Here is a 13,357-nt window from a genome sequence, read left to right as displayed (position 1 = left end):
AAGATGGCGGATGATTTCTACACCTATAAAAGGAGATCATTCTACTTATTTTGTGACACACATATACACATATACTACACGCAATTATATGAGAGAGTTATATTAGTTGTTGGAAGGTATTGTTTCTTGGCAGAGCTTTGGACTCTACTACTTGTTCATAGTGAGTTAGAGTCGTATAGCGTTGTCGGGTTGGTACCCTGTAAAGGAGAAGTTAAGAGTGATAATGCTGGACTGGTGAGAAGTTTGTTGCAGTGGACTTGAATCTCTTTAAAGAGAACGAGATATGCACGCCTCACTTGAAGATTTATTTTTATTTTTTAATTATAAATTATTATTTCTACGACAAAAACATTTATAATACATTTTGATATATCATATTAATTTTATATAATTATATAAGTATTAAGTGAATTTTGACATTTTTCACACAAACATCGAATGTTCTATGTCCATTAAGTTTTTTTCCTTTGTTTATTTGCAGGGTGTTTGGCTAATTTTATAAGCTCTAAAAAGTGGTGTGACAAATTTTATTCTAAAAAGCTTATAAAATATCAAAATAAGATATTTTACATCTTAAAAGCTTTTAAAAAAATTAACTTCATCCAACTTTTTTCAAAGTATCTCATAAGCTTTACGAAATTAATGTTACAAGACAAAAATATTCTCATTCACATACACACACTCGGTCTTTTTTTTTTCTCTCTCTCTCACACACATACACACATACTCTCTCTCTCTCTCTCACACACACACACGTACTCTCTCTCTCTCTCTCACACACACACGTACTCTCTCTCTCTCTCACACACACACACACACTCACACTCACACACACATACATGCACTTTCTCCCTCTAGGATTTTAAAGAAGTTTATCGCTGTTTAATTTTTTTTTTTTGAAAATGCTTCATTATTTAATAAAAAATTATTATAGATAACAAAAAGTAAAATTGCCATTGATATTATATTCACTGAAAAATATAAATTCAAAATATTAAAAATTATCTATGTTAACATTTGTCTAGAATGAATATATACACACATTATTTTATTAACAAATTTTGTTAATAATTTGTTATTTTCTTTTAATTTTCTAAAAATAATTATCTATTAAATTTTTATTTAGAGTTAAACGAATATGTGTTATTGAAAAAAGTATTTTAAAAATATTTAAATACACAATATGGATGAAAATAACAGCTAAGTTGATTCTAATGGTATTAGATTCTTTTTTTTATCTTTTTTCCAATAAAAAAAACTTTATTATGACAAGCACCCTAACATCTTATAAGATGTGAAATTATTTTATAAATTTTAATATCTTATTTTATCTAAATATTTTACAAATTTATTTTAAAAATAAAATTCAATATTTTACAAATTTCTAAATTATGATATAAGACGTAGGAGCTTATAAAATTTTAAAATAACTTGCCAAACACCCTCTTAGTCATTTTGTTCAGCTGAGCTACTTAGAGTCAACTCTTGACTAGATGATGCCTAATTCAATGCGAAGAGGTGGTGCTAACGTTCACTAACGGCAACAATAATGACCGTATTAATTCGTCTCAGTCGTACATTTTAATATAAATTAAAAAATAATTGAAAATTTAATATGCACGTTCTTTGTGTGTTGCAGTCAGTCCTTCGTTTGTTGGAGAATAGTATATGTGACTTTGGAAATATCGAGGAAAAAATTCCACGTAAATTTTCTATTGAATTTGAATTTGATTATTTATAACTGATGTTTATGAAAGTTTTGTATGAAATGCAACGAAAAAGGGAACCAAAAAAGTAAATTAAACTGTATTTTGTCATATTTTTCCTAGTATGATACAAAATCATTAAGGTTGACTGGCGAGTTGTCTTGTCTGATTAGATGCTCTAAATGAGTCAGAATTCGCTTACCAAACGAATAAAAAGAACAAGAAGCAAAAATAACAAGGTATAAGACATCTCATTTTAAAGAAAGAAGACGCTAGTCAAATTAAAGAAAGAGAAAGAAGGTTCAATATGTTGCAAGTAGATCGGCCCGAGAAGTGCGATGAAAGTGTGCAAAATTAAAATTTTGATAAACAAAGCATAAATAATACAATTAAGAAGTGTACTCTTGATCTATCTCGGGCATTAGTGTATAAAAAGTAATCTAAGGCCAAGAATATAGAGAGAAAACTAGGTGCATAATTTTAAACGAAATCATTACCATCGTAGTTCTTTTCAATCGGCTTCTTATGTTGTTCATGTTCTCAAAACCATTTTCGGAGATCTAAATGAAGAAATATGCTAAAACTGTCTGCAGGTCATGGGAGATCATCTCCTCCTCGTGCTAGCAATAAAAGAAATGGTAACAAAAATCGGATCGTGTTATCGAATTACCAAATTTATCCTTTTATGTTCTTTATTTGACTCAAAATCAAGAAAGAACTAGGGTTTTCTTGGAGAGGATTTTTGCTTGAGAGAGGGAGAGAGAGATGACCAAAATCTCTTGAGAAAAAGAGTCAAAGACGCGTGAGTAGTTGTCGTGAGGGATAGAGATACAAGCGTATCTAAAAGACTTTCTATACTTAACCTTGTCCTAAGTGGTTACTTAAACCACTTCTCACCAACACCTCCTCATAGCAGAAAATTTGACTCTCCTCCAAGCAAAAAAATGGCCAAACCTATTCTCTTGAGAAGTCATCTTCTCTTTTGACCTAAACTAAGTCAAATCGGGTCATGGGCATGGTTTAAATAGACTAGGCTTTGGTTTAAATAAATCAAGTCAAAGTCCAATTGACTCAAATTAAATTTTCAACTTGAACTTCAAACAACCATGAGCTAAATAATATTTACCAACAAAAATACCAAATTGTTGAATTACAACTTTATTGAATTTAAAGGATAATCTATATCCCTCACTAATTACCACGAATAATATTTCTTCTGACAGTGGTAACATGATGAACTCTTTTTTACTATAGAATGCGCCCTAAAGGAAACTTCAAGTTCACGCTCCCTATTTCAAGTACTTATGTCGTATTGAAGTTCCCAATACTCATTGTCTTTCCACTGATGGCCTGATAAGATAAAAAGAGCGATTTATCAGCAAATATGTGCACATTCGCTCCAATATCAATCAACCAATCACAAGGTTCGTAAATAGTTAGGAGTTCGGGTGGCACAGACACATACCCTTTAGTTGCTCCTGAGGTGCTAGCACCACTAGAACCTCCCACAACCATGTCGACAATTACCTGCCCAATCTTGACCTTTTTATTAGGATAAATCTTGGCCCAGTGTCCAACCTGCCCATGGTTCCAGCATGGTTTGTTTGCTTTTGGTTTCTTATTTTTCATGGCGTTGCCTTTGTTGATGGTTTTTTAGTTCGAGTTTACTTTATTCACTTTCTATTTCTCCACTATTAGATTATCCCTGGGTTGATGCTCAACCGGCATCTTATGGGTCTGATTTCTATGCTCTTCCTCGGTGCTGATAGCAATCATAAGATCATGCAGAGATAGTCTCCCTTTATGATGTTTGGGTGTCATACGAAAACTTTACCAAGATTTTGGAAATTTTGTCCACTATGGACATGACCAGAAACTTCCCAAAAAGCTTTATCTCAGCATCAGCCAAAACATGCTTAAGGTTGATAATCTCGTGAGTCTGTTATGCTACAGACCTGCCCTCAATCATTTGATACTATATGAACTTGGAAACATAATACTTTTCGAGTCCTTACTCTTTAGTATTGTATTTTCGGTCCAACTCATCCTACAAAAACTTTGATAGTATAAGAGTTGAAACAATAGAAGTCAAAGAGCATATTTAACAGAGCGAGAAAAGTATTATTTTAGTCCGCTAAGTATGCTTAATTTTAATTTTAGTCCACTACGCTAAGTATGCCTGATCAAAAAGGGCATTTCATTTCAATGGTTCTTTTCAATTAGTTTGATAATGAGATTTCTAATATGGATATCTTTGGCTATATATTTTCAAACCTTCCTAAAGGGCCTGTAATTTAGCAAAACTATTAGTAGTGCAACCAATAAACTTCATGAAACTTGCAATAAACTCAGCATGTTGTTCCCGAATTAGACGATCTATACCTGCATTTTCGGGGTTTCTCTTGGCTGATCCGTCCTGCTCAACATGAAAAAGCCCTTTGGTGGTGGAGACCATTTAACTTGAATGCATGTATTTTTTATTATGGTGTTAGTTTTATTCATTGATTCATGGTATTGTCTACATGTACTAATCTTAACACTTCTGATCAACGCTAGTTTATTAATCTGTTTATTATTAAGAATTGCATCATTATTCAGATGAACCTACTGCAGACCTCTCTAGGCCAAACTTAGCTCGTGTTTATGTCGAACTAGACCTTACAGCCCCTAAAGTGCAAGCCATTTATCTGAATATTGAGGGAAAAACTTACAGACAACAAATCCTTTATGAAAATTGCCCACCCTATTGGTCCTTACGTAATCACCTTGGACATGACATTGCTACTTGCATTGTTAAACACAATAATGAGAATAGTCAAGCTGATTTGGAACTAAAGCTCCCGGATAAATTATCGAATCACATGGAGGAGATTAGGGATCTTAGCGAAATAATTATTAACAAAAGAAAGGGAAAGAATGTGTTAATTGCTAATGTTCCTGCTGCAGCCTCTATTGAGAACATTAATCAAAATGGTGATCAGCTACACACCGAAAAACAAGGAAATTATCTACTGATGATATTGATATTAATGCTAATGCTTCTGAATTTCCTACTTCGCATGTACATGTACCTGAATCACTTTACACATCTAATCATCACCCACTCTTCATCAATGTCGCTAAAGTAGAGGACAAAAAGCCTTCTTCATTCAGATTTCAGAATATGTAGTTAAAACACCATACCTTCTTAGACACAGTCAAACGATCATGGTGCCTACCAACAGAAGGATACGGGATGTACAAGCTACAACAGAAAAATTACAGAATTAAGGAGCTACTCAAACAATGGAACAAGGATAATTTAGGAAACGTTTTCACAACAATCGAACAGGCAAAACAAAACACCATTGAGGAGAAAAGCTTTGATAGAGATCCCTCCTAGGCCAACCTCATCAACCTCAAGAGAAGTAATACAGCTCTCGTTCATGCACTCACATTAGAACCTAAATATTGAAAGCAAAAGAGTAATTGTAAGTGGCTGGAGGTAGGGGAAAGGAACACAAAATACTTCCATTCATTAGTTAAGAAAAAAAGATCAAAAGTCCACAATTCATAGAATCATGGAAGAGAACCAAGAAGTTACTAATCCGGACCAAATCAGAGAATCTGCCACTACATATTTCAAAAACCTACTCTCTTGCAATCCGGCCATAAACAATGCCCCAGAATTTCCATTTCAATTCCCCCAAGCCTCAGAAGAATGAACTCGCATTATCGGTAGTCTACCAATAGACAAAGAGATTAGAGATACAGTTTTCAGTATAGATAAGGACAGGATAGCAGGCCCGGATGGTTTTTCATCAGCTTTCTAACAAGCCTGCTGGGATTTTATTGCAATAGATATTTTTTAGGTAGTCAAGGACTTCTTTTATGTCACCCCAATGCCCAGGAGCTTCACAGCCACAACAATCGTGCTCATCCCTAAAGTCGAGTCCCCTCAGACCTGGAATGACTTTAGACCCATCTCCTTGTGTAATGTCACCAATATAATTCTGTCCAAGCTCATTTACAACAAGCTTCACCACACACTTCCGGATCTAATTTCCCTTTCTCAAAGCGGCTTCGTCCTAGGAAAACTAATTGGTGACAACATTCTTATGGCTCAAGAGATGATTCGCCATCTTGATCTTAGATATAATAAAGAAAATTTGGTTATGAAATTGGACATGTCTAAAGCGTACAACAGAGTCATTAGAATTTCTTCCTTACAGTCTTGCAGAAGATGGGAATCCCTCACAAATTCCTCACTCTTATCAAGCATGCCATCCAAAACTGTTGGTTTATTGTTCTTGTTAATGGCGAAACGATAGGATTCTTCAAATCATCCCAGGGTATAAGACAAGGGGATTCACTCTTCCCAGCTCTCTTTATTCTAGCAGCAGAAGCTCTCTCAAGAGGCCTGGATGTCCTCTTTAATGAGAACACCAGTATGTTCTATCATACTAATTGCGAGGTTAAGATATCACATCTCTCATATGCCGATGATGTCATCTTGTTTAGGAATTGCAAGGAAGAAAGTTTGATCAAGCTTATACAATTCTTGGGTAACTTCGAGGAATTCTCTGGGCAAAAAATCAATCATGCTAAGAGCGTCTTCATTCCAGGAAAAAAAACTAACCTCATGGCACATCGAATCGAACATATCACTAGATTCTTAAGGAAGGCACTTCACATACCTACCTAGGTGCTCCTCTATACAAGGGAAACAAGAAGAAAATTCTTTATGAAAATCTGATGGATAAAGTCAGAAACAAAATTACGGGATGGGAACACTGCCACCTCTCTTATGGGGTAGACTTCAATTAATCAAGACCGTGCTTTCTCTATACCGATCTACCTCCTCCAAGTTTTAAACCCTCTGGTGGTAACCATACAGAAACTTGAATAATTTTTCGCTAAATATTTTTGGGGTAACACAACGGAATAAAGAAAAGTCCACAGGACAAAGTGGCAAAACATTTGTTATCCTATTGAAGAAGGTAAACTTGGAATTAGGAACTTTCGGGAGATGATCATAGCATTCTCTTACAAACTGTGGTGGAGATTGAAACTCAATAATTCTCTACGGTCTAAATTCTCCATAAGTAAATACTGTCGAGGATATTTTCCCACGCTCTCCAAGATCTTCATGACTGATTCAAGTATTTGGAAAAGACTCTGCAAAATTCAAACAGAAGCACAAACAAATATTTTCTGGAGCCTGTGGGCTGGTACTATCTGTTTCTAGCATGACTAGTGGCTACTGGAAGGCACAATAGCGAATATCTTAAGCACTCACTGCAATCTTTATGTCCCTATTAACTAGTTTTGGACCAACTCTGAGTGGGACGTCAATAAACTCTAACAAGCTGTGCCACATCACATCATCGAATTGATCATGGATGTTCCTAATACTGACAGCCAAACTGATTTTCTACATTGGAAACTGTCCAAGAATGGTGCGTTCACCACTAAACTAGCTTGGAATGAAATTAGAAACCACCAATCTTCTCAGCTCTTCTATCATACTCTCTGGTCCAAATTGATCATCCCAAACATTTCAGTATTTGTTTGGAGGTTGATTCATAACTGGTACCTGTTGATAAGAGGCTTAAGCAGAAGGGGATCACAATGGCCTCCAAATGCTACTGTTGTGAAGTAGAAGAAACCATACCGCATCTCTTCTTAGATAACAATAAATCTTTGGAAGTTTGGGGCTATTTCGCAGCTAAATTCCAAATTAATATCCCCCAAACAAATGACATCACAATTCTCATCCAATCCTGGAAAAATAGAATCTACGCCAAACCACACATCAGAGATATTATCTCAATCTTGATTCTCTAGAACATATGGAAGCTCCAAAATGATGCTAAGCACAGGGGATTCGAATTAAAGGCTAACACCATTATTTACAAAATACTGGGGTACTTGCATAACCTCTATAAAAGTGAGATGCTAAATCAGAGCACGTGCAAGAGGATTTTTTCACTGTAAACACTATCAATATCCCATTCTAGCCGAAAACTTAGCAGCAGAAAGCTACAATTGTCCATTGGAGAAAGCCTCAAGAAGGGTGGTACAAACTGAATACAGATGGAGCATCTAAAGGTAACCTAGGTATTTCCGGTGCGGGCGGCATCCTCAGAGATCATCTCGGTCAAGTCATCTTTTCTTTTCAAGAACCTTTTGGCATTACTTCTAATATCCAGGCTAAACTTTGAGCTATACACAGAGGACTGAAAATATGCATCCAAAAGGGATTTCACAATATTTGGATTGAAACTAATGTAATGGTTATTATCAAACTCATCTCCACACCACGATAAGGGGCATGGAACCATCAGACTATCCTTCAAAGAATTTGAAGCCTTCTTAGGCAAATCGAATATAAAATCTCTCACATCTTTAGATAAGGCAACCAAGCGGTGGACTTTCTAGCCAATCAAACATGTACATCTCAACAACTTAGCATCCTTACCAAGGAACATTTCATAGGTAAAGTGAAAGGTATTGTTAACCTTGACTCATGTGGCCTCCCACACATTCGAGTCAAAATTATTGTTGATCCCCCTAAAGTAGCTTACTTGTGACCGGTTGCATAAGCTTCGCTTGAATGCTGGGTGGGCTGCTTTGTTGTTTCTGTTACTGCATTGTTGTTTCCTATTTTGTAAGCTTAATTGCTTGTTTTTACTCTGTGGTTGCTATCTATGGTGCATTCTCATCTCTTTTTGTCTTGTGAGCATATTTAGGTTGTGCCACATTGTGGTACACACATTGATATTGCTTTGTTGCTCATATTTTGACTTGATTTGCTCCATTATTTTGACTTGAAAGCTGAGGTTTCATGTGACTAATATTCAGTCAGTTATTCTCCCATTTTGTTGCATTATGCATCACTTTTGGTGACAATTGTTGGATTGTTTGTATAGCCTGATCTGCAAATGCTAGATGGAACCGATGATTCAAGTGTAGTGGCAGAAACTTTTTGACACACTGGATTATTGTCTCCAACTTTGTCTATCACCTTAGCACATCTTACTTTTGTAAGGGAGTAGTACTCCTTATTTATGCTTTTGTGATTTATTGTAAGGGAATAGTACTCCCCGTTTATGCTTGGGCGAATATTTGTAATGAAGTAGTATTCCTGATTTTATATTTTTTTTTTTAGAAATAATAGGAAGTCAGCACTCCCCGCTATAAATTTGCTCACTTTTTAATCTTAATAAAGAAGAGTCGGGGACTCCGAAAAGCTTCCCACCCTCGGGTGGTTTCAATTAAAAAATAAAATAAAATAAAATAATTGGATTTATACTTATGAAGTTTTATGAGCGTCTTACTATTGTATTTAATTGTTGGCAGAGTTTTCTTAATTAATTTTTTTGCTGAGTATCCTCCTCAGATTCCTGACAAAGAGCAAACAGGATTCTGACTTTTGTCTGTAAAATAGAAGCTTTGAGGTTGCAATCGCTTCAAGGGATAATAACCAAGCAAAGAATAAAATTCTAGCTAGGCAAGGTTTATTGTTGTGGAGAGTATTCCAAGCCCATAAACCAAGGCCACCCAAGTTTCAGTTATAGCATTAACAGGAATTGGTAAATTATTGACAATATTAGAAGGTACCAGTTTCAAGAGTTCCGGGATTTCCATGTTTATCATCAATATTTATAATTATGCCCAATCGTCAAACCTCAAACAAAATTACTATAATTTACCTTAATATGTATACATTACAATGGTATTGCATATTTTTTTTAATACACTTAACGTTTTTGTTATATATATATATACATATATATATAGAGAGAGAGAGGGAGTTTGAATGCGTACTACTTGTGAGTTATGTAACATACAAAATAAGAAAAGAATTCGAAATGCTTTCACTTGCATGGCAATATATTAGCGTAAAGCCACTAATGCAACAGGGCTGCATAGATGCATTCTTATGCTACTTGCATCGAGTCGAGCAAATATATATTTTTCACTCAGTAAAGCTATTAACAAGATTTAGATTACCAAGAATCATTACAAAGCAATTTAATCCATTACTAAGGTGTCAAACGTTGAGAACATAGTGCGAAGCCCCTCAGGCCCTTGAACGAAAACAAGAAGCTTCCAACCAGGGTGTCAAGTGTGGTAACCGCAACAACAACACCCTAAAGAACACCCATCGAGACATAGAAAACATGAGTTAGGGGTAGGATGACATTCGTACAACATTTTCCCCATGGTGCAAGATAGTAATTACCAACGCAATATAAAAATTATAAAGTCCAGAACCAAGACAGCATTTACCAATGATATATTAAACATAATGAAGTCAGGAAGTATCAGTTAGGCTGATCGGACCAGAGCTAGTAGGGAAGTGAACAACAAAGAGATCATGTCATAGGTCCCAGCCACGGCCGGTGAAGCATTGGGGCACATGACAAAGACGAAAACACCAAATTCCAGCACCAAGCAGGTCAGCATTTCCCCATGTCACTGTGGTGGCAATCTAGAAGTGGGTGATGAGAGGTAGTGTCCATGGGAGGGCGATGAGTGTAGAGTTGTCAACTCGAGCCTCATGAGCATGCAAATTTATTGGGGGAGACATGAATAGTGATTTCCCAGAATCCCTCATGAGCTTGATTTTGACAATGAAAATGCATATGGATTTGCCAAAGTAGCGCCTCTGATTAAAGCATTCCACTTTCAGCCTATATGTTGAAGCCCACAATTCCAGCCTGTTTACTCTTTTTCTTTATTTTCTCTGGCAAAATGTCCTTAAACCCTCTGCAACTGGCCCCATAGCTGAACTCAATGAGTAAAAGACGATGACCAAAACACATTTACAATCAACACATCCTTAAGACTATGGGGCAAACCAGTATCTACCTGTTATCACTAGCCCAGTTGGTAATTCAAACAGCCAGAGACATGCAAGATGGACATAGCAGAGTCACATCCAGATGGTTACATCAGTACTTCCTGAAAGTGAGATTCAGACGGCCTGGCCTAAGATTTGTTTCGTCCAATAGAGCTTTAGGAGCAGTGTCGGGATAAATGGCACTAACTCCATGAAAAATATGCCTAGATTCACCACCAAAAATTAACACATCGCCTGATGCCAATATCAATTTTTCTGCCTTGTCAATGTCCCTCTGGTCCCCAAATACAAATTCAGCAGAGTCACCAAGAGAGAAAGAGACCACAGGAAGTCTTCTGCGTAGACTTTCTTGACTTTCATCTTTATCCTGCATCCGAACAGTTGTTAAGCTGTATGAATTCAGTTAAGAACTACGCACTTAAATTCAGCATGAATGATATTAAGAGCAAGGGTTGGTTCATATGTATCTATTTATAGTGGTTGGAAAAAGAAGTGCCCTGTGAAAAATCCATTAAACTAGGCATGTAGGCCACATCTTTAATAACGAATTAAATATACAAACCTGATGAAGACCAAGCTTGCCAGTTTTTGTGTAAAAGTTGATGATACAGATGTCAGGAGACATTGAAGGAAGAACATTTCTAGCATCCCTCACTTTAGAATTTGACTCCAAATAATCATGGCACTCCTGAATTGCTCCTTTCACCAACTGTGCAAACTCATCAGGAATAGGTGGAGGTTTGGTTTCATCAATCGGCCTTGTATCAATATACGAGCTTGTCTCAGGATCCCAATTCTTACCGAGGCACATCATCTTCAAGTGTAACTTCGCACCATCACCATAACCAGGCTGGTAAAAACCTCCAGGTCCCCGGCCAAGATCACGGCATGACATAATCAATTTGACCTAAAAAAATAGCAAGAAACAATTCTACATAAAGTCCACTTATTGGACATATATAGTAACCTTCCATGTATTTTTTGGAAGACAAATGTACAATTCTATTAGATGTTTAGGATTGAGTTCCAAAGAGTTATTAGAATTCAAATGATGCAAGCGCATGCCAATCAATATACAAAATGAGCTGAATCAAATATGTTACCTGGTCCATCAATGAAAGATAACCCTTTATAAGAATCATGCCAGGCCTAAAAATCTTTATGTTGTCTCCTACCATATGACGCTTCCTTTCATTCCTCATTGCTCTGTTCTTAACATGCAACGGGGATTTCAACTTCACAACACTCCTACTTCTCTCCTCACAAATATCAAAAGAAAATCCCTTGTGCTGGAAATCAGAATTTTCATATTCACCTTTCTCAATAATTCCCTCAGTAGTACTCTTCCCCCTTTGGACTTCCTGAGAGAATCGGCCAACTTGAGCATCAGGGCCAGTAGTCTGAGAAGGCTCCCCTTTCTTATGTAACATATCAACAAGTGGTGAGTAGGTAGTACAAGTGTCTTCCTTTACATCCTGAGAGAATCGGCCAACCTGAGACCCAGGGCCAGTAGTCTGAGAAGGCTCCCCTTTCTTATGTAACATATCAACAAGTGGTGTGTAGGTAGTACAATTATCTTCCTTTACATCCTGAGCTTGAATCATCTGAATAGTTCTTGCATTCAGTTCAGAGTGGGCTGATAATGAAGGAAAATCATTATCGTAACATGGACGGGTAACAAATGGTAATTCCAATGGTTTTGGCATTTGATCTTCTGCTATGGGAACATTCTGTACTAGTTTGGAAATTCCAGCATCTGATGCGATTCCAGCTCCAAGGGGTTCAGCACTAGGCCCATATGCATAATCAGATTTCAATGCACCATCAAATTTCTTTGTTATACTGTCAAGAGATGCTATTTCTGAATTTCTTCTTCCATTAGTGGAAGATCCACTCCCATGAGCCGAAGAAGCATCATCAGAATGATCTGCAACCTGAAAAATTACAATATGGGTGTCAATTAATCATATAGCCTAGCGCATGATACCTGGCAAATCTGCAAAAGCTACAAAACACAGTACCATGGCCATCTAAAATGGTCTCTAATGCAGCTTATAAAATGAGTATGTATATGTGGAACAATGTAAAGGTACACCTATCACATTCAAGCAACTCTGGTTCAATTAACTATAATAGCTTCAAATGAACAATTTGAACACGGATACTTCGGAGTATAATACAACTTTCTGTATTCTGTAATTAAGTTCATATTTCCATTTGTTTAATTGATCACACTTCATACATAGTATTGATGCTTGTGTTTCCTCAGGCCATGTCCCAGTGTCATAAAAACGAGAGGGGTCTGATGAAACCCAACAGTGATTCTCAAGGTTGCAGCTGCAGAAAATCTCAGAGCAAGAAGAACTGAGCTGCTGTAGTCATTCTCGCACTTCCGCATAACGGCGCTTTCTTTCTTCTTTGTGGGTTAAGTGAAAATGCGTTTCTTTGTAACCGTTGGGAGTCTTCTCCTTCCTTGTAAAAGCGCTAGCACGCTTCTGTTTTTTTTCTTCTTTGGTCTGTTAGTTTATTCTGTTAGCTGCTTCCCTGTTTATAAAAAGGAAGACTTGAGTCTCCTTTGCTGTAACGGAAACTCGAATGATCTGTGGCTATACAACCGCTTCTTGTGGTTGATTTTTCTTCTTGAATAATTCTCCAAGCTTACATTTCATTCTTGAAATTGCAACATGGCACCAGAGCAGGCAAAGATCTGAAATAACCTTCTCTGTATAATCGCTGCAGCAACTTGAAACTCTGAAGATTTGTCCACAACAATTCATCCAAATCCTGAAACAAAAATGTCAGG

The 13,357-nt window shown here is 36.6% G+C and overlaps 1 protein-coding gene across 4 annotated transcripts in view; it reads right to left on the bottom strand.

Annotated features, from left to right (window-relative positions):
• The window catches only part of LOC105164002, a 9,308-nt gene continuing 5,514 nt past the window's right edge, over positions 9,564-13,357 (bottom strand). For 2 of the 4 annotated variants that reach the window (XM_011082538.2, XM_020694687.1), the window contains exons 2-5: positions 12,797-13,338; positions 11,658-12,488; positions 11,117-11,461; positions 9,564-10,921 (exon numbers count right to left, since the gene is read on the bottom strand). In XM_011082538.2, coding sequence (XP_011080840.1) covers positions 10,646-10,921; positions 11,117-11,461; positions 11,658-12,488; positions 12,797-12,952 — 1,608 coding nt within the window. In that variant the 5' untranslated portion in view covers positions 12,953-13,338 and the 3' untranslated portion in view covers positions 9,564-10,645. The remainder of the gene's footprint in view (positions 10,922-11,116; positions 11,462-11,657; positions 12,489-12,796; positions 13,339-13,357) is intronic. The other 2 variants (XR_002287288.1, XM_020694688.1) reach the window with 2 other exon arrangements.

The sequence above is a fragment of the Sesamum indicum genome, linkage group LG6 (genome assembly GCF_000512975.1).
Source record: "Sesamum indicum cultivar Zhongzhi No. 13 linkage group LG6, S_indicum_v1.0, whole genome shotgun sequence".
Lineage (NCBI taxonomy): Eukaryota > Viridiplantae > Streptophyta > Magnoliopsida > Lamiales > Pedaliaceae > Sesamum > Sesamum indicum.
Note: the sequence above shows the minus strand (reverse complement) of the source record. Positions and strands in the feature narration are given on the sequence as shown.